Source organism: Meriones unguiculatus, chromosome 1, assembly GCF_030254825.1.
Source record: "Meriones unguiculatus strain TT.TT164.6M chromosome 1, Bangor_MerUng_6.1, whole genome shotgun sequence".
Taxonomy (NCBI): Eukaryota; Metazoa; Chordata; class Mammalia; order Rodentia; family Muridae; genus Meriones; species Meriones unguiculatus.
In genome coordinates, this window is record NC_083349.1 from 184,409,982 (window position 1) to 184,431,451 (window position 21,470).

At 47.9% G+C, this 21,470-nt stretch overlaps 1 protein-coding gene across 1 annotated transcript; it reads right to left on the bottom strand.

Moving 5' to 3' along the window:
* Window positions 1-7,734: 7,734 nt before the first annotated feature.
* Htr3a (5-hydroxytryptamine receptor 3A) lies at window positions 7,735-19,781 on the bottom strand. Its single transcript, XM_021633330.2, has 9 exons — window positions 19,508-19,781; window positions 17,384-17,553; window positions 16,012-16,056; window positions 14,976-15,085; window positions 13,255-13,424; window positions 10,055-10,215; window positions 9,498-9,708; window positions 9,193-9,414; window positions 7,735-8,536 (listed from the first exon to the last, which is right to left on the bottom strand). Exons 1-9 carry the CDS (start codon window positions 19,572-19,574, stop codon window positions 8,238-8,240), a joined length of 1,455 nt encoding a protein of 484 aa, XP_021489005.1. The 5' UTR covers window positions 19,575-19,781; the 3' UTR covers window positions 7,735-8,237.
* Between the last annotated feature and the right edge of the window lie 1,689 nt (window positions 19,782-21,470).

Sequence of the window (21,470 nt, forward strand, 5' to 3'; positions counted from 1 at the left end):
AAGGAAAGAAAGAAGGAAGGAAGGAAAGAACAAAAGAAAGAAAGAAAGAAAGAAAGAAAGAAAGAAAGAAAGAAAGAAAGAAAGAAAGAAAGAAAGAAAGAAAGACATAGGGAGCTCCCAAAGATCATTCACAAAAACGTATATAGACAATCAGACATTTTTGGATGAAACATGGGACTTCAACAAATGTTTATTCCTGTCTTGGGTTTTTATACCATCTAAGCAAAAGTTCTCTATGTATGAAAAAATTACCTCATTCAAAAACAGACACAATCGTTACATAAAAAGGGAGTTTCAGTAGGACTATTGATTGTAAGTTCTTTCATTAGAACTATTTCTAACTAGATATTTTTGTTCATTATAAGTTTAAAACAGTGGTTTTATCTATGTTCTATCTTTTTCTTGTTTCAAATGTACAGCATGTGTTCAAAGTAAGATTTTTTTTTATTTCAAGGTTTTTCTAAGAAACAGGTGTCTGTCTTGTCTTGTATAGCTACCCATGTATTTTTTTGTTTTTATATTTATATGGTCTTTCTTATCATGGCATGCGCCTGGGCCTTATCCCTGGACTAAGCCTAAAATAAATGTATTTCCTTGATCATTAATTTGTTTCAATCTTGTTTTCCCTTCTGGTGTAATACAAGTGTTTGACATATGGAGGTTCACAGAGCTCCTAGCTGTTTTTTTTTCTATACTGCAGGAGGGTTTTAAAAATTACTTGAATCAAGTCAGAAATTCTATAAAATCATCATCAGGAATTATGAAATCATCAGTTCATTTAAACAGCACTGATTCATGCAGGTATATCTTTATAATAATCTGCAGGAAATCTGCCCAATGGAGAGAAGCAGTAGGCAGTTAGGGTCTCTGCCACGCCGGATATATGAGACAAGCATGGAGAGGCAGTACAGCAACAATAAGCAGTCTTGAGGCACAATCCCGGGGGCTTTGCCTAAACCAGGGATACACCCATTCATCAACCTTGCAGAAACGAGCGAGCTGCCTCCAGGAAGCTCATTTGCTTGCTTTTGCCAACCCAGCATGTGATTGCTCCTGTCAGGGGAAGGTGAATATCAGTATCAAGCTGAACTGAGATATTTGAGCTTGGCTTTGAAGGCGGGAAAGAACTCCCCTCGGTCAGCACAGGTAGCCAAGCCTGAGAAAGGCAAGGAGGTAGGAGAATCTCTCTTAGATCTCCTAGAAGGCCCTCAGCCTGTAGCTCCACTTTGGACTTCTGTCCTCCTGGATGTTGACAACAGACAGATGAAATGAAAAACCTTTATTTCCCTGATTCAGTTGTTGTCTTGGAGGCTTATTGCCTCTGTCTGCTAACCTAGGCCTGGAAGCTTCTAGCCTCTCTGCACCATCTTACCTAGGCCTAGAATGTTTTCAGCCTCTGAGACTTACTGCTGAATAAGCTCACCCTTTCTTTTTCTTTCTGAGCTCTGGGCTGGCTCGTTTAACTCAGTTGTTCTGGCTCAAACTCCTCTCCCAGATAACTTATTCAATCTGGGCTTTCTCTCAGCCTCTGAATTGCTTTGCTTGGCCTCAAACTAACTCCAGCAATCTGCTATACTCTTCTGGCTTCTTCTCATTCTCTGGCTAGTTCCATCTTCACCTGTGTTCTTTCTCTGAAACCTGTCTCTATTACTGTCCTGGTAAAACTGCCTCCTCTCGCTCATTGCCCCTTAAGAAGCTTCCCTCTCCTCTCTCTTCTCATGAGAATTTGGTGTATCCACCATACCTAGATATAAGCCTTTCTTTACCTGAAATTTGCTCTATACCTGGCTGGATTTGAACTCAGATCCTCTTGCCTCTGTCTCCTAGATTAAAGGTGTGTTTGAATTCCAGCTGAATCACACAGGCCTAGAAGGTCTTTGGAGGTGATCTCTTGCCAGAACAGCAGATTAAAGTTCCTCTGCAAGAACCCTCCCCACCTCAAAAAGAAAAACAAAACCAAAAACCAAAACAAAAAACCCACAGTTCTCATTCCAGGGGAAATAGATGGCTTATTCTGAGGCAAATATGAGAGGCCATGGCCAGCAATATGGAGTCAGTTGTCCTGAATGACATGTCTCGCTGTGGAAATAGTTACAGTCACAGGACAAATACCAGTCACTACATGTACCAGCTACCCTGTGGGAGCAGCAGGTAGGTACCGTGTGATCACATGGCATGCTTAGCTTTGGTTGATGCACAGCCTGTTAAGCTAAAGTACTCCTCCAAACATTTTACCTGATAGTCAAAAGGATGTCAGGCTAGATTCAGATGTGGGTAGTCAGTGGCTATTAATGGGCACTAAAGATAGCCCGTGGTAATTTTAGCTCCAGATCTCCAACATTCCAAGTCTCCACAGTCATGAATGTTCTGATCAATCAATAAATATGCAAAACCTTCAACACAGGTGTGGCTTTTTCGGGGCACTTCAGTTCACAAGGACTGGCTACAGCATAGGTATATCGGTTATTGACTTGGGTGGATGGGTACACGATTAGTGCGTGTGGCAGTAGCCACACTGTGGACATTGTACTTGTTGTCCTGATAACTAAAGGAATAAATCCTTGAAAGCCCTGGTTAGGACAGCCACGTCTTCCTCAGTCTTTTCCTGAGGTAAGTGAGTGGCCCCAGGCACCGACCCTGCCTGTCCACCCAGTGATCTGTTTCTAGTACTTCTGTCCAGCACCCAGCTCTGGTCCTTCTTTCCCCAGGATGGCAAGGAGTGGTTCCAAGTTGGTGTAGCATGGGCTGTAACTGCGCAGAAGAGAGAAACAGAGTCTTCCGAGGGCTGGTGCTGAGAGAGCTGTAGGCAAGAGCGTTGTGTACCCCATCCACGTCTTCATCACGTGTGCAGAAAGGGGGAGAACTGGAAGAGCCAAGTTTGTGGATGAGTGGGTGAGCATGGGATCCTGCCAGGGCCTGGGAAGGAGCCTCAGAGTGCAGAGCTCAGTGTAGGCACAGCTGTGTGACAGAGGGAATGGGGAAGCTGCCTCTGCTTCAATACTTGGAGCTCAGGAATGCTGTCCTTATTCCTGACCCAAAGGAAAGGCCTAGCCTTGAAGGAAGCTGGCTGCAGGCACCACTGGTGAGGAATAGGAGTCCTTATTTGGGGGGCTCAGCAGGGACGGGGGGGGGGTGTGCAATAAGAGGCTTTGTGCCTGACTTTCCATAAAACTTCTGGGCTTTGCTGCCATCTGGTGGACAGAATCTAAAAATCATAGTTGTGGTTGTCTTGGCCACATACTGGCATCTTGCTAGATACTTAAGTAGGGGGAGTTTTTAATAGCTGGGGGAAGTGAGTTCCAGAGTCACAGGGTTCCAGACTATACCTGTAGTCCCAGGTGTCACACCCATAAAGCTCTTTCTTCTGTCCATTTAGTGTTGGGACACAGGAGGTAGGGCTGCGTTGGAGACCTGGCCAGGATCAGAATGATCCTAGAGCGTGCAGACTCCCTCACATAGCCAGAGGAGGAAATCAAAGATGAAGTTTTTTGGAGAAACTCTGTTAAGAATCTGAGGGTATGGAGTGAGTGTGAGACATAACAAAGGGACAGAAAGGATCTGGTGTCTGGATGCAGCCTGGCATTGAGGCTCTTTAGCCTGTGGCCTTAAGGGAAGTTCCTAGCTTTATTTGGCTCTGCCTATCATTACTCTGGAACAAACAGGACAAAGGTTCCCATCCACCACTTACCAGGATCAGTTCTCACTGGCGCCCTGAGCCGATGGAGAAAGGACCAGCATGATGCCTCTGCCATAGCCTTGCAGAGTCCCTGAACATTTCTTCGTTGGGATCACAGAAGCCCTAATACCTATGATGTGGGAATGGTGTGAACCCCACTTTGCCAACAGTAGATGGACACACAAGGAAACCCTGGCTGGGGACAGACTTTATACTCAGGGTCTGACACTCCACCACACGCCCTATTGTTCTTGGTAAATTTGTTTCAGAAAGCAGTGGGATGACCAAGTACAGCTCGGGACTCCCTCCTCCCCAAAGCTCCAAAATCCAGGCAGATCTGTCCTCCCTAGAAGTCCTCTCCCAAACTACAGAGCTAAAGGTCCCTTTTTGAAAGGCTTCTAAGAAATGAGAGGCAACTTGTTCTTTTCCAGATTCCTGATTTAATCATTGTTAGCATTGGCCTTGCCAGGAAGTCCTTCCTCCATTCTAACCTCTACACTCCCATAAAAGAGAGCTTGAGAGAGAGAGAGAGAGAAAGAGGGAGAGTCAGGATGAGGTATTCTTGTTCCCTAAAAGTACGCTTTAATTCTCTAACCATGACACTCGGGGCTGGCCATCACAAGCCAGTGGACTAGCTTAAATTACAGAGGAGTAAGTTAGAAAAATGGGAAGACAAAATCCAAAAAAACCCATCAACTCCCAGCTGATACCTAGTTAGCTGTGTGCTTGCCTTGGCGGGACACCCCCAGCCCCACAGAGCTCAGGGCACCCCGTGTGGCTGGAGGAGAAGGCCAAGGAGTTGGTGTTAGGCCGAGGGAATTGTGCGGGGTGGGCTGGACCAGTCTGACTTTATCCTGCTTGCCTCTGATGCAGTCACAGGAGCTGCCCCTTCTTGCCCAGCATCCCCCTCCCCCAAACACGCAGATCCAGGCAGAGGGAATGATTAGCATGGGGCATTGTCCCCAGATAATGGGCCCCAGCTGCCTCCTGAAAGAAGAGACAAAGCGCCTGGCGGCTCCACTCGCATTATCCCCTCGTTAAATCTCTGTTATTAGATTAGATTCAGAATGTATTGATTCAGAGACTGGGGGAGGAAGGGGAGGGAGGAGAATCTGGCTGGCGAGTGCTGGGCTGAGCTCCCGGCCCCCACCCTCCACCATCAGGAAACTTTTTCCTCTGAGCTTGCCTGGGGGAACTCGCTGTCTCCTCCACTGGCCACCAAGCTCAGCCTCCCTGGTCCAGAGCTCCTGAAAGCTGCCAGGTGTCCACTCTAGGGCATGTCTTTGAAGTTGCTGAGCACAGGTGGCCAGCATCAGGAGCAAAAGCAGCTTCCCTTCTGGGATCCAGGGACAATCTCCTGGCAGCATCAAAGCCTGGTGCTCCACGCTTGCAGAGCACCAGGGCTCTCGGCATTGCAGTGCCTTCTGACTTATCTCTGACGGTGCTTTTGGGGAGACTGATAGAAGCAGGGTGGGTGGGGAAAGGCCATGGATCACTTGGGAGGTGAGATAAGGAGGTGCGGGAGGTAGGAAGGAGCAGCAGGGGCATGGAGACCTGAAGCCTAGGACAGAATCAGAGGCAGTGGAGTGATGTGGACTAATGCGGGTCTGTAGGAGCCGGAGGGCGCTGATCTACAAGGCCAGCCACAAGCAGAACAACAGGCTGGTTCTCTGCCTTCGCTCTGTTACTGTTTTGTTGTTGTTGTTGTTGTTGTTGTTTGTTTTTACCTAGAGCCTGGCGCTTCCTTCTGTGGGTCTGTATGTTAACCACTCAAGGAGTGCCTGCCTAACTTGTCTTATTCCTACTTCAGACTACCCCCTCCTTAGATGATGCTAATTCTGGGGAAGACGCCATTATCTCCTGAGAGCCACCTTGACCCCTCAAGCCATGGACTTCTTGGGACCACCTTGCAGATAAAACAATGATGGGTGGGAGTAGGCAGGTCCTTATCTACACCAAGACTGATGAATTATTCTTACCTCTTGCCTCCCCCCACACACAAGTCTTCCTTCATTTAATTCAAAAGCTCATGTCAGTATCCAAACATGAATTTAGAGTCATTAAACCCTTTTATCTGATTTACCCCAATAGGTCCACATTGGAAAACTCTCTGTACCATTAACTTTTACCACCCTTTCTCAATAGGGTCTCCGTATAGCTCAGGCTGACCTTAACCTAACGGTAATCCTCCTGCATCAGCCTCACAAGTGCTGGGAGTAAAGGTGTAAACCACCATTCCTGGCTTTTCTTGTCTCTTTAATTGGCATAATGGGGACTGGAGGCTCAGCCCAGCTAGCTTGGACTGCCTCGGCCTGAGCTTTGGTTATGAAAGGGAGGAAGGCAGCAAGTGACTGGAGGTGTCCCCAGACAGAGCAATGATCTCCTAGGACACAGTCCAAGGTTAGCGTTGATAAGTAGAAATTGGTGCGCTGGAGACATTCTCCAGTACTGGGCCTCAGTTTCCCATCCCTGAGACGCATGGCCCACATGCCAGATCAATGCTCCTATTGGACGTGGCTGGTGGACCAGAAGATGTTACATGCAACAGCTCATTCCTGAGGTGCTTAATTGGCCGCCTCAATGCTGGGCTCTGTCGCCCCATTGATTGCGAATGAAGGGTGAGAAGGGCGAAGATGGGGAATCAATAGGCTGATGAGTGTCTTACTAGCTCTCTGGTTGAGCACTTTGTCAATAGCCACTCACTTAATGGCCAGTGGTACACTGACTGTCCATCTTTCTATCCTTGTGGCCTGGGACATGAGAACCTTCTGAGAGTGTATGCCCAGCCGTCCTAGTAGGTGGGGCAGCTTTTGGCTCTAAAACCAGGCTCCAAGGGCAGAACTGCCGGGCCTATTCTGAACAAGAACTATCGCCACCCATTGCTCGATCTTGCTCAGCCAAAGGCAACTCTGGGTCCCACACTAACAGACCTGTATCACCACACAAACAAAACAAAAATGTGAAATTCTGAAGTCATCTCAAAAGGTCCATGTGTCTGAGGTAGAGGGGACCATGAGACTTCAATCCCAATTCACCTGAGGAGCTAGCAACTAGTTAGAATCTAGGAGCTCTTTCTATACAGTGATGATCCTGGGACAAGAAGCAGCTAAGAAAAGAACGAGGTGAGTCCTTTCTTCAGCCTTGGACTCTTTCAGATGAGACAAAGCACAAGGCCCCAGAGCCTCTGCTCAGCCTCCCAAATGGTCTATGAAGTGAAATTGCAAAGTTTGGCAGCTTGAGACTGTATCATTCTGAGTGATAGCACTGACTCTCTTATTGTTGGCTACCCTGGAATAGTTTAGGGGGCAAGGGAGCTGTTTGATCTCATCTGAGACATTTTTGGTGGATCCTGTCCCTGTAGCCCGGTGTTTGTCTAGTTCCCCTCTCTACCATGCTTTATTTTGAGTGACAAGCACCTCAGGTTGGGAAGAGAAATAAGATAGGAATGAGCTAAAGTGTCAGAGGAAACCTCATCTATACACTCTTGAGACTAAGGCAGAATATTCCTTTCCTTAGATGACTGTTAGGTGGGTGGAGTGGAGCATGTTCAGCCCTGACATCTAGGACTGGTGGCCAGGATAAAACATATTTGAGAACGGTATCTCAGCTCTGCCTTCCTCCAGGTCCTGCTTTTTGGCTAGGGGTGCCAGGCACTGACTAGAAAAAGTTCTCAGAGAAGACCCTCAGCCCAAGCCTTGCATTCCCAGTATCCCCTAAGCCCCAGGCTTGCGGGTGCTGGCCGTGGTGCTGAAGCTTCCTCTCTAAGGCCGCACACTCTTACAGGGAAAGCTTGCTCCCTCCTTCCCCTAGAGACCCTGAATCCAGAACAGTTGGCTCACATGGACTCCAGCATTCTTCCAGTGGGTTCCTCTCCCCTCTCCTTTGATAAATGGTCAGTATTGATATTCAAATGGTGATCCACCTCCTACTGTTTCGTCATGATGGCTATTGTGTCGTCCTCTAGTTCCAAGGTCCAGGAAGCATCAATCAACTAAAACAACAAGTAACTCCTTCCAACCTTTCCCCAAAGCTGAATACAAATGGTCACAGACAGAGAATAAGATATGACTGCATTTTATTAGCTCCCTGCACCCACTGGCTGCTGAAGCTGGGTGCTAGGGAAATGGCTACAGGTAGGCTGAAGAGGGGAGCCATTAGGGGCTGTGTGAAACTAATGCAGAAGTCTCAGGCACCTACACTAGAGGATTTTCTCTTCTTCAATCAAAAAAGGAATTTTGTGGAAGTGAGCAGTTCTGAGGGCCTTCATCATGGACGTTTTGGGAAGGAAACTGGGGCTTGATGCGTTGACAAGTAAAGTTAGAGGGTCAGAGGGACCTTGGTTTCTCTTGATCATGCTTTAAAGCCATGATGGGGAAGTTGGGAATGAAGTGGATGGGGGCGGAGTGGGTGTTCATCACTAAGTTTAGGGGCCAAGGGTGCAGACACTGTTTGGGATTGCTCAGATGATTGGTGTTGGAAAACAGAATGAAGGAACTAAGGGGAACTCCCCCATCCTTATCCTAACCAGCCCCATATCCCCTCCCTGGCAGGCTGTGCCCACTCAAGAATAACGCCAAATGGACCAGAGTGTGACCAGGGTAATGCTGTAGGCCAGCACAGCCAGCAGGTAGATGCGAAACAGCAGCCTGTCCAGCACATATCCCACTCGCAGCCAATCCCGTGCCACCTCCCGCATCTCATCCCGCTTCTCCAAGAAGTGGCGGATGGAGGATAGCTCTTGCAAGAGCCCACGCACAGCCAATGAGGCCTCTCTTGGTGGTGGAGGAGGGCTACCTCTGCCCCTTGCCGTCTTCTCCAAGTCCTGGAGTCCCCCAACATGGCTGCAGTGATTTCCCATGTCTGGAAGAAGAACAGAGCATGGGTATTTAAGGGAAGCCAGTGAGATACCCTGATGCCATGGGGGTGGAGGGGGTGTTATGGAGGCCAGGTTGACTTTGGGTGTTTTCCTCAGCTGCAGTCTACCTTTTTTTCTCTCCCCTTCTTTTGAGACAGGGTCTCACTATGAGTCCTCGCTGGTCTAAAACTCACTATGTAGACCAGAATGGTAGCAAACTCATAGAGACTCACCCGCCTGTGTCTCCCAATTGCTGGGCTCAAACCCAGCTCTCTCTGAGCCCTTCCCAGCCCGTATAACTCATCCTCCAGGACTCCCACCCAACATTCACCTAGGCTAATGAAGGGTTTGAAAGCAAAGTAAAAGGGCCTCCCTGGGCCTGGTGGCACATGGCTTTAAACTCCATCACTTGCAAGATAGGGGATGGATCTCTATGAAAGCCAGCCTGGTCTACATAGTGAGTTCTAGGTCACCAGGGCTACATAGTAAGACTCTGTCTTTACAAAGTGGAAAGAGAAGCAAGGTTCCAGTCTGATTGGCTTCTTTGACTGAAGTATCCTCCTGCTTCCATCCCATACCCAGTTCCCAGGTCCTATCTCGCATCCATGGCATGCCACAGCCTCCAGACTCTATGTATGAGTCTGTCCCTATCCTCTCTCACCTGAGCAGTCATCAGTCTTGCTGGCTTGGAAGGTAGCAGGGGACCTATGGGCCCTAGGCTGCTCCCCAAGGCAGAGCAGCCAGGCTACTCTCTCTAGGACCAGGTGCCTCAGCCAGGCAGGTACTGGTCGCTGGAGGTCCTGCTTGTGCACCAGCCGTACAATGAAGATGGTCTCAGAAAGGCTTATCACCAGCAGAGCCATGCACACCACAAAGTAGACACCTGAGCCAGAGAAAGAGACACGCTAAGTGTGGGGAAAAGGCAGGTCCTTGCCATAGTGAACTCTTCCCTGGGGGAGGCCTTACCGATGAGGGGAGTGCCAATGGCTGTTGCTGGCAGTGTGTCTGACACAATGATGAGAAAGACTGAGTATCCCAGAAGGAGGGTGATCTTGAAGGAGACCCTCTCGCCACTGTCCGGGGGCAGACAGAATCCCACAATGTCCACAACCATGAGAAAGATGCTGGGCAGCAAGAGGCTGACTGCGTAAAATAAAGGCCGCCTGCGGATGACCACCTGGGACCAGGACAGAAGTTTGGGGGATGACTGGGCAGACAGGAACCCAGAAACTGCCAGAGCATACCCAGCCCTTTTCCTATAGAACCTCCAACCTGGATTGCTTGGGGAAGGAGACTGACAGACTCATATTCTGCCTCTGGCACCAGGCTTATGGTTGTTGAGGATAAATATGGAATGTCTCCGTTAAGTTCCCATCACCCTTGCTGAAGATGCGTGGAATGTGTACGGACCTGGGTTGGCAAAAGGGCTACTATGTCCTTCCCAGTCGGCCTCCTTATGCTACCCCCCAGTATGGAGGCCTAGGTGCTTTGTCATCACTCCATCCACAGCCATGCCCACTCACATAGAACTTCATTTCTGCATAGCTGCTACTGGTTTCTATACTGAACTCCTGAAACTGGGTCAGGACCCCCAACAGCTCCCACTCGCCCTGGTTCATGAAGATGCTCTTGTCCGACCTCACTTCTTCTGGTGATCGCCATAGGGAAATGTTGATGTCCTGGACTGAGAGAAAAGATGAAAGGCTTTAGAATCTCAAGCCTAGAACCTTCAACAGTACAAAGTGGAGCATAGGGTGGGCAAACCCAAGGAACTTTGTCATCAGATTTCTCAACCTCAGAACCTCTGCCCTTACCTTTCAGCCCCAGTGTTCTCAGTTATATGAAGAGAGATGATAGAACACATTTTGTCTGTCTCACAAGCCTGTAGTGAGGTGTGGTGCAAAGGACCGCAGGAAGCATCCATTAGAAAGTGGCATCTCTCTGTCTGTCTCTGTAGGTTGCTTATACATACCTTCCAAACAGCCTTCTCCCCTGCCTTCCACCCCCCAAGACAGAATTTCTCTGTGTAGCTCTGGATGTCCTGGACTCACTTTGTAAACCAGGCTGGCCTTGGGCTCAGAGATCTGCCAGTCTCTGCCTCTCCAAGTGCTGGAATTAAAGGTGTGTAGCACCATGCCCAGCCCAAACAGCCTTCTATGGTTTTTTGTTGTTGTTGTTGTTGTTGTTAGAGTTTCTCATCTAGGAAATGAATGAAACACATTTTTTTTTACCTCGGCCTTTATAGAACTAACTATCAGTCTTTGAAGAAGAATTAAGAAAATAAGAAAATCTTCATCTATCTATCTATCTATCTATCTATCTATCTATCTATCTACCTACCTACCTACCTATCTACCTACCTATATCCCTACCTGATAGATAGACAACAATATCCACTGAAACAATATTGGAAAATATAATATCCAGTCAGGCGTGGTGACACATGCCTATAATCTCAGTACATGAGAGACAGAGCCAGGAGGATTTCTAGGAGGACAGTCTAGAAGGCCACTTTGAACTCTTTGAGTTCACAGCCAAAAAAGTGGTGGTGGACACTACAGAAACGGTTCAACAGTTAAGGGCACTTGTTGCTCTTCCCTGATCCAACATGTAGCTCACAACTATCTGAATTCCAGGGCGTCCAGTGTCCTTTTCTGATCTCCATGGACACTGGAACACACATGGTGCACATACATACATGCAAGCAACATTCACACGCAGAAAATTAATTAATTTTTAAAATTGAAGCTAAAAAGGAGCTGAGGAAATGGCTCAGTTGAGTAAGGTGTCTGCTGTTCTGTTTGATCCCCAGAACCCACACAAAAAAACCTGGGTGTGGTGGCGTACACTTGTCATCCCAGCCCTGGAAGATAAAGACAGTGGGATCCCTGGGGCTCACTGGCCGGCCAGCCTAACCTAATTAGCAAATACAGGGAAAAGTGAGAAATCCTCCCTAAGAAAGACAAAATGGAGAACAACTAAGGAAGACACTCTGGGTTGATCTCTGACCCCCACATATATGAGCACTATGTGCATTCACATGTACATGTGTACACACACACACACGCACACACACACACACCTCAAAGAAAAGAAAGGAAAAAAATCTAAATGTCTGTTAGTGAAAAAAATACTTAATGAACAATGATACATCTAGATGGGTGTATTTCACTGAAAAATTACGAAGGAGACCTCAGGCACACTAACTATGAAAAAGTTGTTGAGAAAAAGAATCAAGCGGCAGCGTATGATAGTATGTGCAATATGTGCTTTCAGTAGGCAACACATGGGTGTGCATGCACAAGCATGTAGGTGGAAATGCATGGAGAAGGAACTGGAAAACTATAATTTTTAAGTGTGTGTATGAGTGTCTTGCCTGCATTTATGTTTGTGTATTGTGTGTGTGCAGTGCCTATGAAGGCCAGAAGAGGGCGTTGAATTCCAGGGAACTGGAGTTACAGACCGTTGTAAGCTATCACGTGGCATGCTAGGAATAGAACTTGGGTCCTTCAGAAGAGCAACAAATGCTCTTAACTGAGGAACCATCTTTCCAGGCCCGGTAACTGAAGTTTGATATAATGAATAGGTGCGAGCAAGAATTTTCTTGCTTTGGTCCAGCAGTATTCCTTTCCCAGTCCTCCACTGAGTACTTGGCATTTACACACTCAATAAAAACTCTCAGGACTAGACACTGTGCTAGAGAGCCTAATAGTGGACCAGAAACCATGTTCCCACTCCTCTGAAATTATATCTATGAGAAAATTAGACATGGACTGAACAAGTATTAACAAGTGATGAAGTTAATAAGAAAATCCAAGGTTTAAAAAAAAAAACTTTCTGAGGGACAGCTAGTTTAGGGGGGTATGGAAAGTCCTCCCAGGAGCTGGTGATAGCCGAGGCATAATCAACTGGGTGATTGGAGTTGACCAGGCTGTTGTGGGGGTGTCAGGAGCAGGAGAAGGATGAGAGGTAGATAGCCCAGGGAGGGAGGGAACAGCCTGATAAAGAGGGCTGGGCCTCTAGGCTCCCAGAGGAAGCCAGCTGGGCTGGCACACACCCGATGAAGCTTCTGTGGAACACTGTGGGTAGGACCAGGTCAAGAATTTGGACTGGGTCCCAGGAGTGCTGGGAAGCCATTGAGGAGTTTAAATGACATAGTCAGATTATCATTTTAATAAGAGCTCACTGGCTGCTGTGGAGAGCAGGAACCACAGTAAGGGTGGTGACTGCAGAAGCCCAGAGTAGAGGAGAATAAGTACATCTGGGCAGGGGGTGGTGGCTTGACCAAGGGGTGAAGAGGATTGGGTGGGTCTGAGACACATTTTCTGTCAGATCTTCTCTGAGACACTGGTTTAGAATTGTCCCCAGCTGAGTGCCTTGGAGCAGATTCACACCACCTCATTAACCCTTGCAACGACTAAAGGAGGCAGTGAGAACAGCAATATTGGATCCATCTAAAGAAAGAGGAAACAGAGGCTCGTTGACGTTAAAAGGGCAAGTGGCAGGATATATTGCTCAAAGGTGGGGTACCTGCCTAGTGTGTTCAAGGTCTTCGATTACATCCCTGAACCACAAAGGAACAAAGACAAATTAAAGAGTCAGGTGAATGGAAGAGATGGAGGGAGGAAATAAGAGGTGCCTTGATTAAGGGAGGATGCATCATAGACAGTGCTCCTGGCCCCAAGTCCCAACCTCTGCCCCACCCACAAGCCCACATACTTACTGGTATGCAGCCAGCTGGTGAAGGTCAGAGAGCAGTTCTGCACGTCAAAGGGGAAGTTATAGATGTCAAGGCTGCACGCAGTCACTACCTGTAGGGGCTTGTAGTTTTGGACTTCACCTTGATGATTCACGTACACATAAGGGATACTCGGAGACTTCCCCACGTCCACACTGGTCAGGGAAGAGCGATCAGTTTGTGGGCTGAAGAGGCAGACCCTCACCCTGGGAGGCTAAGGATCTTTTGAGTAGCCCGGTAGAGAAAGAAATTCAGGGAGGGCCTGGATAGCAAGATAATCCAGACATTTTGTCTGGCCTTACTTTTCCAATGTTGTCAATCTTAGCTTTCTGACCCACTATTATCGAGGCTATGCTCCAAACAGTAACGATGTTTCTCTTTTTCACTCCCTTAGCAATGCTCTCACAGGCATACAAGGAATTCATGGATCTCAAAGCCACTGGCCATAGGGAGCTAGCCAAGCTGTCTCCAGGCTGTCATGCCCACCCTACACCAGAGAGAGTAGATCTGACTCCCAGAATAGCCAATGTTTCAATAGAAGAGAATCATGTGTTCCATTCTGACTCTGATTTTTGCTTCACTGCCTGTGTCTACAAGCTCCCAAAATGAGAGCAGTCACCTCGGGAGGGAAGAGAATAGAGACTGTGAGTAGGAAGTAGGGGAGCCTAGAAAAATCCAGTAAGAAGTCAGCCCATTCTCTTGATTGAGCCTGAACCCCAAGGCATGAGGTAGGTTGAGCCTAGGGCCTTCCTTATCCGTGGTAGACTAAGAGATGTAGACTAAAAGTAAGGGCAGAAAGAAATTTCTAGAACTCTTACCAGCTATGTTCTGTGGGGCATTCAAGGGTGGGACTTCTTTAAGAAAATGTCATGGAGTTGGACAGTACAGTTGATACTGCATGAGTCCTCTGGCAACTCCCCTTGTTAGTTAGTGTGTTTTTAAGAAAAGATCTCATATATTCCAGGCTAGCCTTAAAACTTTCAAGGTAGTCAAGAAGATCCTTGAACTTCTAATAATCGTGTTTCCATCTCCCAAGTGCTGGGATGATGGGTTTAGGCATGGAACCCAGACATTGTGCATGCAAGGCAAATACTCTATCAATTGAGCCACAGCTCCCAGCCTACTTTCCCCCATCTATCTGTATTTTCCCCATGTATTTCTTTGCCTTTGAACTCAGATGTCCAGTTGGTGGACCCTGGATGAACTTGCAGGATGGAGAGAAAGTCAGCTGGCTCAAGGCAATGGGATCATGTTGGGCTGCTGGAAACAAAAGCTAATGGGACCCACTTCACATTGGAGGTGCCAACCGTGTCCTGTTAGGCACACGTGTGGTTTGGGAGGTTTGAACATGTTCTTTGGCTCCCCATCTCCTCTGTGACCAAGAGCATTGGCTGCCATCAGTGTTTCCCTCCTTTCAAAAAATGTACCGGTCCCCTCTGAAAAACGCAGCTGTCTCCATTAAGTTATTAGAACTCAGTGTGACATCACCCACTGGCTTCTGTTCCTACAATGGAGGCCCCTGGACTAAGAGATATAAGGTTGTAGAATCCAGTACAAAAAGGAAGGGAGGGGTGATCAAAGAAAAGAAAATTAGATAAAGGAGAGCTTGAACAAATACTAACTTGAGCTAGAGAAGAAATTGTCACTGGTCCTGGCTTCTCTAGCCACAGCCTCCCAGACCCCTGTGCCCTGATGAGAGGACTCACAACTCATTGATGAGGATGTCCGGGACCCAGATGCTGTCTGTGGGGATGGACAACTTGGTGACGTTGTCAAAGTCCTCAGGAGTCCACTGCAGAAACTCATCAGTCCAGAACTGTGGAAGAAGCAGAAACTGTCACAGGCAGCTTCCTCCATCTTGGGTGAGGGTCACCTGCAAATCTGACAGGTCTCTATTCCTCCTGCTCAGGCAGAGGGTGGGCATCTTCCAGGGGGAAATCTGGGCATTGAACCACACCCTTCACTGGCCGCTGAGAGACCCCACCTCTACAACTCTCCATCAACTGCATGTATAACAGCACAGGGAAGCATGCAGCCTATTCTTGTTTGGCTCCTTGCCCATGAGATGGGGTGTTTTCTGAGTTAAAGGGTCCTTCAGTGAAGCAGAAATGGAGCTGTCTGGTGGGGATCTGCATTCCTCTACTACAGTCTCTGTCCCATAAATGTATGGGGGTGATAGAGCATGACATTGCCATGGGAAGGGGTTCCAGAGACCTGTGTATGCCTGATGTGTCTACACAACCTCTGGAGCAAGGCCTCTCCTTTTCTCAGAGCTCAGTTGAGGCCTGAAACATCTATATATCAGTGTGATCTACCCTACCAGAACTGGACAAGAGGCAACAGGGCAGCGTCTGAGGGTTAAGTGTTTCAATCGCCCAATTTGGTCATCATCCAACTTAGTGTAAAAGAATGAAGAACTTTCTCCAAGTTAAAGCTGTTCACATGAAAGTACAGCCACTTTAGTGTGAGTTCTCAGGTCAAGAATTATCCTTCCTCCAGAGTTAGCCAGTCAGCACTTGTCTGAGATGCCCCAAAGCACCTGAGAAACCAGGGGTGGAGGCTGGCAGGCTGCCTCCCACTCATCTTCCCCTGGCCCTGAGATGGGACATTTCAGACTCTTAGATATCATATCTGTCTGCTGTGCCTCTGAACCTGCTCACTACCTTCCTTCACTGTGGCTACTGAGATCCCTGACTCCTTGAGAGGGGGACGTCCCAGGAAGTGAGAGGCTGCTGTGCTCACCTGCCGGTACCATATGTAGGTGGTCAGTACCTGGTTCTTCTCATCCTAGGAAAGGAAAGGGAGCTGACGGTGATCCACACACACACCACCCAGGCAGGAGCTGGTACATGGGGCATCTCATCTGCTGGGCAGGTGGGACTGGGGAAGGGCATGAACCACCTGGCCAGCCAGGAAAAGCTGCTCTGTTAAGAGGGCATAAGTGAAAAGAAATGCAATAGTTTCTTTTCAACTTTCAAGATACATAGTAAGGTGTGTTGGTACATGCCTGGAGTCCAGAACTCAGAGGGCTGAGGCAGAGAGATTGTGTGAGCTTCAGGCCAGCCTGGGGATATGGTAAAACTGTCTCAATAAAGCAGAACAACAAGCTGGGCATGGTGGCACATACCTGTGATCCTAGCTCTCAGGGAGGCAGAGGGAGGAGGATCTCTGTGAGTTCAAGGCCAGCCTGATCTACAAATGAATTCATGTCAGCCAAGGCTACATAGATAAACCCTGTCTTAAAAAAAAAAAAAAAAAAAAAAAAAAACCAAAGAACAAAAACAGGAACACAATACAAACAAGCAAAAACTCCTTGAGACATGAAAATTGTGTATATTTTCTGTTGCTATTGTTTATCATATTTATATATATATTTAATAGTATGCATATAGATACCTTACCTTCTATTATCTCTCTATATAATAGCTTATGTATAATATATATATAATGCATATATGGACTGCTGAACTACAAAATTAAGAGACTCTGAACTACAGAGTGGAAAAAGTGATTGCTTGCCTTTCCCCATCTAGTTCCAAGTCTGCCTTTTGGCTAGCAGAACAGCAACCTGCCTTTAGCTATTCTCTCCAGACATGTTCTAAACGCTGTGATCCCCTCCTGTATAGGATGTGGGCCATGTGACCTAACAGCCGGTAAATTCAGGTCCTACCTCCCCATCAAAAGCTAGAGAGCCAAAGGCTCTACAATTGCCTTTTTGTCAATCTCCATGCAACGCTAAGCCTCATCCACTGAGCAGTGCACACACCCCACTCTACTTATTGATTATTTAACTGATCTATTAGTTGGCATTTTATCTACTGTTGCCACTTAGTGACACCTGCCACTCACCAGGGTAAGGCACTAAGGGTATAGAGATGATATGGGGAGACAGTTCCCATCATGCTCTGTATAGATAGCCACTTCTAGGACTGGGTGTACATAGGTGGCCCCGGTTTGTGGTTTGGGGAGCTGTGCAGACACAACTTCAGTCCATCCCTAGCCATGGTGCTAGAACACAAGTAGTAGGGCTCTCAATGCCCGTTACACTGCCCAGTAGGCAATTTGGCCTCACATGGCTTCTCTGACCCTCCCGAGGAGGTCGAGGGCAGCTCACCACGCTGAGGATGGCATACATAATGACGTCGATGGAGATGGTAGTAGGCTTCCTCCAGTCCTGCACAGGCCGAACCCCCTTCCTGTAGTCAGCCAGGAGGTGATCAGACAGCCTGAGCAGGGTGGGCCGGGTCGCGCTGCTGCGGGCCTGGGTAGCCTTCCTCCGGCTGCCTGGGAAGGAGAGCAGTTTAACACGGACACTAGAGCCCTGGTTCTCTTGCCCCAGTGTACAGTCTGTTGAAGAATTTCATCCTCCCGGCGGGTGAAATGGTTCAGGGTGACAAAGGCACCTGCCACCAAGACTCATGGCCTGAGTTCAATCTCTGTTTCAACACCGTGGAAGGAGAGGACTTCTGCAAGTTGTCCTCTGACCTCCACATACATACCAAGGCACATGTGTGACTACACACACAATAACGATAATAATAATAATAATAATAAGAAGAAGAAGAAGAAGAAGAAGAAGAAGAATAAGAAGAATAATTTTTTGTTTTAAACCTAGCACTAGGTCCTGGTGCTGTTCTGGGGATTTTGAGCATCCCTTGGTTTCCCTCTGGAAAACAGCAGCAGCAACCGGGAAAGCAGGAGGGATGTGAAAGCCGCACTCCCTTGGACAGCACACATGCTGAAACTGAGGTGACACAGAGGCTGTGGAGGGCCCCGCACAACAAGGCTATGCAAGCTCACGAAGCCGTCCACATTTCATTAAGCAAAATGAAAGCCAGTAGGCAGTGGGTGCGGAGGGCACAGCCCAGAGGGCCAGGGCCCAGACAGCCAGAAAGTAGGACTGTAGAGTGAACTGGTCCTTTGCAAGGCAGGAGCCAACGAGGCTGATTACTACTAGGTACTGCTGTGTCCTTATCCCCTGTCCTCATGCATGTCACCAGATGTCGAGGCATTCTTGCAGGCTTTGCTCTGGTATGTCATCTATCTGGCCCGTAAGCTTCCCTCCTGTCTGAAAAGACAGAGTTGAGCAAATAGAAACTTGAACTTCTGATCCCCCTGCCTTTACCTTCCAAATGCTGGGGATTACGGACTTTATTATACTCCTGGCTTATGCAGTGCTGGGATTGGAGCAGGGCTTTTGTGAATGTGTACCAGGCAGGCCTCTAACAAGTGAGCTATATCTCCAGCCTTGAAATAATGGAATAGTATCTACACAAGTCTTCCATTTCAGTCTCAGAGCACCCTGCTAGAGTAGCTAGCAAGGCAGACCATTATATAGATAGGAATCCCCAAGGCTCAGGAGGGTAAATAGTACGTCCTGCTAGCCAAGAAACTGAGATCCAAACCAGATTTCACACCACCACCTGAGACTCTGAGAGCCTTGCAAGGAAATCTGATGGGCTTTGGGGGGTTCTTGCAAAAGTTTGGAGAGTGCCTAGCTAATGTAGCCAGAACTCAGAGCAAGGCAGGCAAGGAAGCCCAAAGCACTTACCACACACAGCTTGCCTCTGATTCTCCCAACGACAGCTTGTAGAAAAGAGCACCCCATTCCTAGCCTTCACATCAGTCCCACCCCTTGGTGGCATCCTTCTCGTTGTCCCCCAAGCTATGTAGAAGGTACCTTCCTGTGGGCCTTAATGTGGTCTGTGTGCCGAACAGCCTGTTGCTGAGGCAGTCAGGAGAGGACTGGGTAGAAAGTTTGGGTGAGCCTTGGTGGAGAGAGGAAAAAGCCCACAGGACCCATGCAACAAAACCAGCCAAAGCAAGGAAAAGTTACTGGTCCCCGCTCTGCCGCTGAGAAGCTGGACGACCTTGAGTGAATTATTTTCCCTCTCTGGACTGATGTTATAATAAGAAAAAGTGAACGGAATGAGCCCACAGGTCCGAAGCTGTTCCTGTCTGATACGCTGAAAGGCAAGGCAGAGAGAATGGGAATCCAGCACCTGCCTGTGTAGTTCTTGTAGACAGACAACCTCTCAACTCCCGTCTCAGCAGCGGACTCACCTTGGATTCAACTTCTCAAACCATGCAGTTAGACCCCATACCTTGGAAGACTTCCTCACTCAGGTCAGTAGTGAGACCTTCCTGTGGCTCTAGCCTCTCCTGCCTTCAGCCCTTTGAGACCTAAGGCCTTCCCACCACCCAGTTTGCTATTTCCCTTCCCCTCCGAACTCCTTACCTTCTCCCTGGGCTAGCAGCGTGGAAAGGAACAAGGCCAACAGCACCTGCGGGATGCAGGGCAGCATGGCAAGCGTCCCGGGCGCGGGAGGGCCTCGGAGCAGCCACTCAGGGTGAGTCCCCCCGACTGCCAGCCTGCACACCCTCTGCCAACCTCATGTCCCAGGCAGCCTGCTTTTCCAACTGCTGTCTGCACCTTGTGAGGCTGCAGCCTGGTACTCCCGGGCCACCAGAGTTGGGAAGCCGCCAAGTTTTCTCCCCGGCAGCTTTTCAGCTGGATCAGGTTTCAGGGCGGGAGGAAAGGGAGGGGAGTCTGCTGGCAGATGTCAGGAGAGGGAGCTCAGCCCACCCATTCAAGTAGGTGGCTTGGCTGCTTGTTGCCCAAGAAATATTTTGGGGAAAGGGCCCGCAGGATCCGGGAAGCAATGATGCAACCCGAGGGCTGTGGCGCTTGTACACTGCTCTGTCACTGTCACTAGTGTCCCTTCACAGGTATAGTAAGGGGAGGGTGAGGGAGGGGATAGCTTAAGCAGGGACAGCAAGAGGCATACTTTGGGATCCCAAGGTGATATAATGCCCCTAGCAGGTGACTGGACATGTTCTGCCGACAGAGAGAATGGCAGGGGTCACCTGCCTGCTCCTTCATCCTCAGTCAGTTAAGCATTTTTATTTCATTTAGATTTTTTTTTCCTTTTTTTCTTTTTTTTAAAGTCAGGTTCTCATGCAGCCCAGGCTGTCCTCAAACTCACTTAGAAGCTGAGAATGGCTTGGAACTCCCGATCCTCCTGACTTCACCTCTCGAGTACTAGAATTACTTAAGGCAGGGGCCATCAATAATTGAGGAAAACCAAAGACATTTTACACATCTTTACCTGATGTCCTGGGCTTTAACAAATATCACTGAATGTGTGGCCTTTTGTGATTACGTTCTTATGGTAAGTCAAGGGACATGGTTGAGGAGTACAGTGCTTGCCTCGCATGCACAAAGCCCTGGGCTGAGTCCCTAGCAACACAGGAAAAAAAAAAAAGAAAAGAATGCTTTAGACCAGGTCTTGTGGTGCTCCCCTATATTCTCAGGGAGAAAGAGGCAGGAGGAACAGAGGTTCCAGGCCACTCTGAGCTGCACAGCTCGTTTCAGAGCACTTTCGGCTACATGAGACCCTGTCTCAGAAAACAAACAAACAAACACAAGATTAATTAAAAGTTAATAAGCAAAAGGACCAGGTGCTGTGACACTGTGATCCGCACCTGCAACCTCAGCACTCAAGAGGTTGAGATGGGAGAGTGGTGATCTCTCTCTCTCTCTCTCTCTCTCTCTCTCTCTTTCTTCTTCCTTCCTTCCTTCCTCCCTCCCTGCCTTCCTCACTCACACACACAGAGTTAACAATAGTAATATATATATATATCTTAAAGATTAATCTTACTTTTAATTATGCGTATATGGGTGATCGTGGGAGAGGTGGGTGGGTCTACATGTGTGTGAGTGCCTTTAGAGTCTGGAAGAGGACACTGGGTCCCCTAGAGCTACAGTTGCAGGCAGTGTAGGCTGCCTGTCATGGGTGCTAGGAACTGAACATGGGTCCTCAGCAAGAGCAGTATATGCTTTTAACCTCTGAGCCATTTCCCCAGCCTTGTAAAAAAAATATTTTGAATGTCATGTGCATTTATTTTTCTATATTTTGTTAGATATAGTATCTGTAGTATTCATTATAGAAAATTATGAAGAACAATTCAGGTATCCATAAAGAGTATGTTCTTCTGTGAATCCCTTCCATAACATGTATTGTTAAGAAAATAGGAGGTTAGAAGGATAGCTTGATGCTTAAGAGCACTAGCTGCTTTTCCAGAAGATCCAGATTCAATTCCTAACACCAATATGGCAGCTCACAACTGTCTGTTACTCCATTCTAGGTGGTCTGATGCCTCTTTGACCTCCTTAGGCTCCTGTACACATAAAAATAAAT

Excerpts from the sequence above, each read along its gene's own strand:
- Htr3a (XM_021633330.2), bottom strand. The coding sequence starts at position 19,574 with ATGCTGCCCTGCATCCCGCAGGTGCTGTTGGCCTTGTTCCTTTCCACG. Across the intron at positions 16,057-17,383 it reads TGTATGCCATCCTCAGCGTG|GATGAGAAGAACCAGGTACT; the intron begins GTGAGCTGCCCT and ends TTCCTTTCCTAG. Across the intron at positions 13,425-14,975 it reads GACATCCTCATCAATGAGTT|TGTGGACGTGGGGAAGTCTC; the intron begins GTGAGTCCTCTC and ends TTCCCTGACCAG.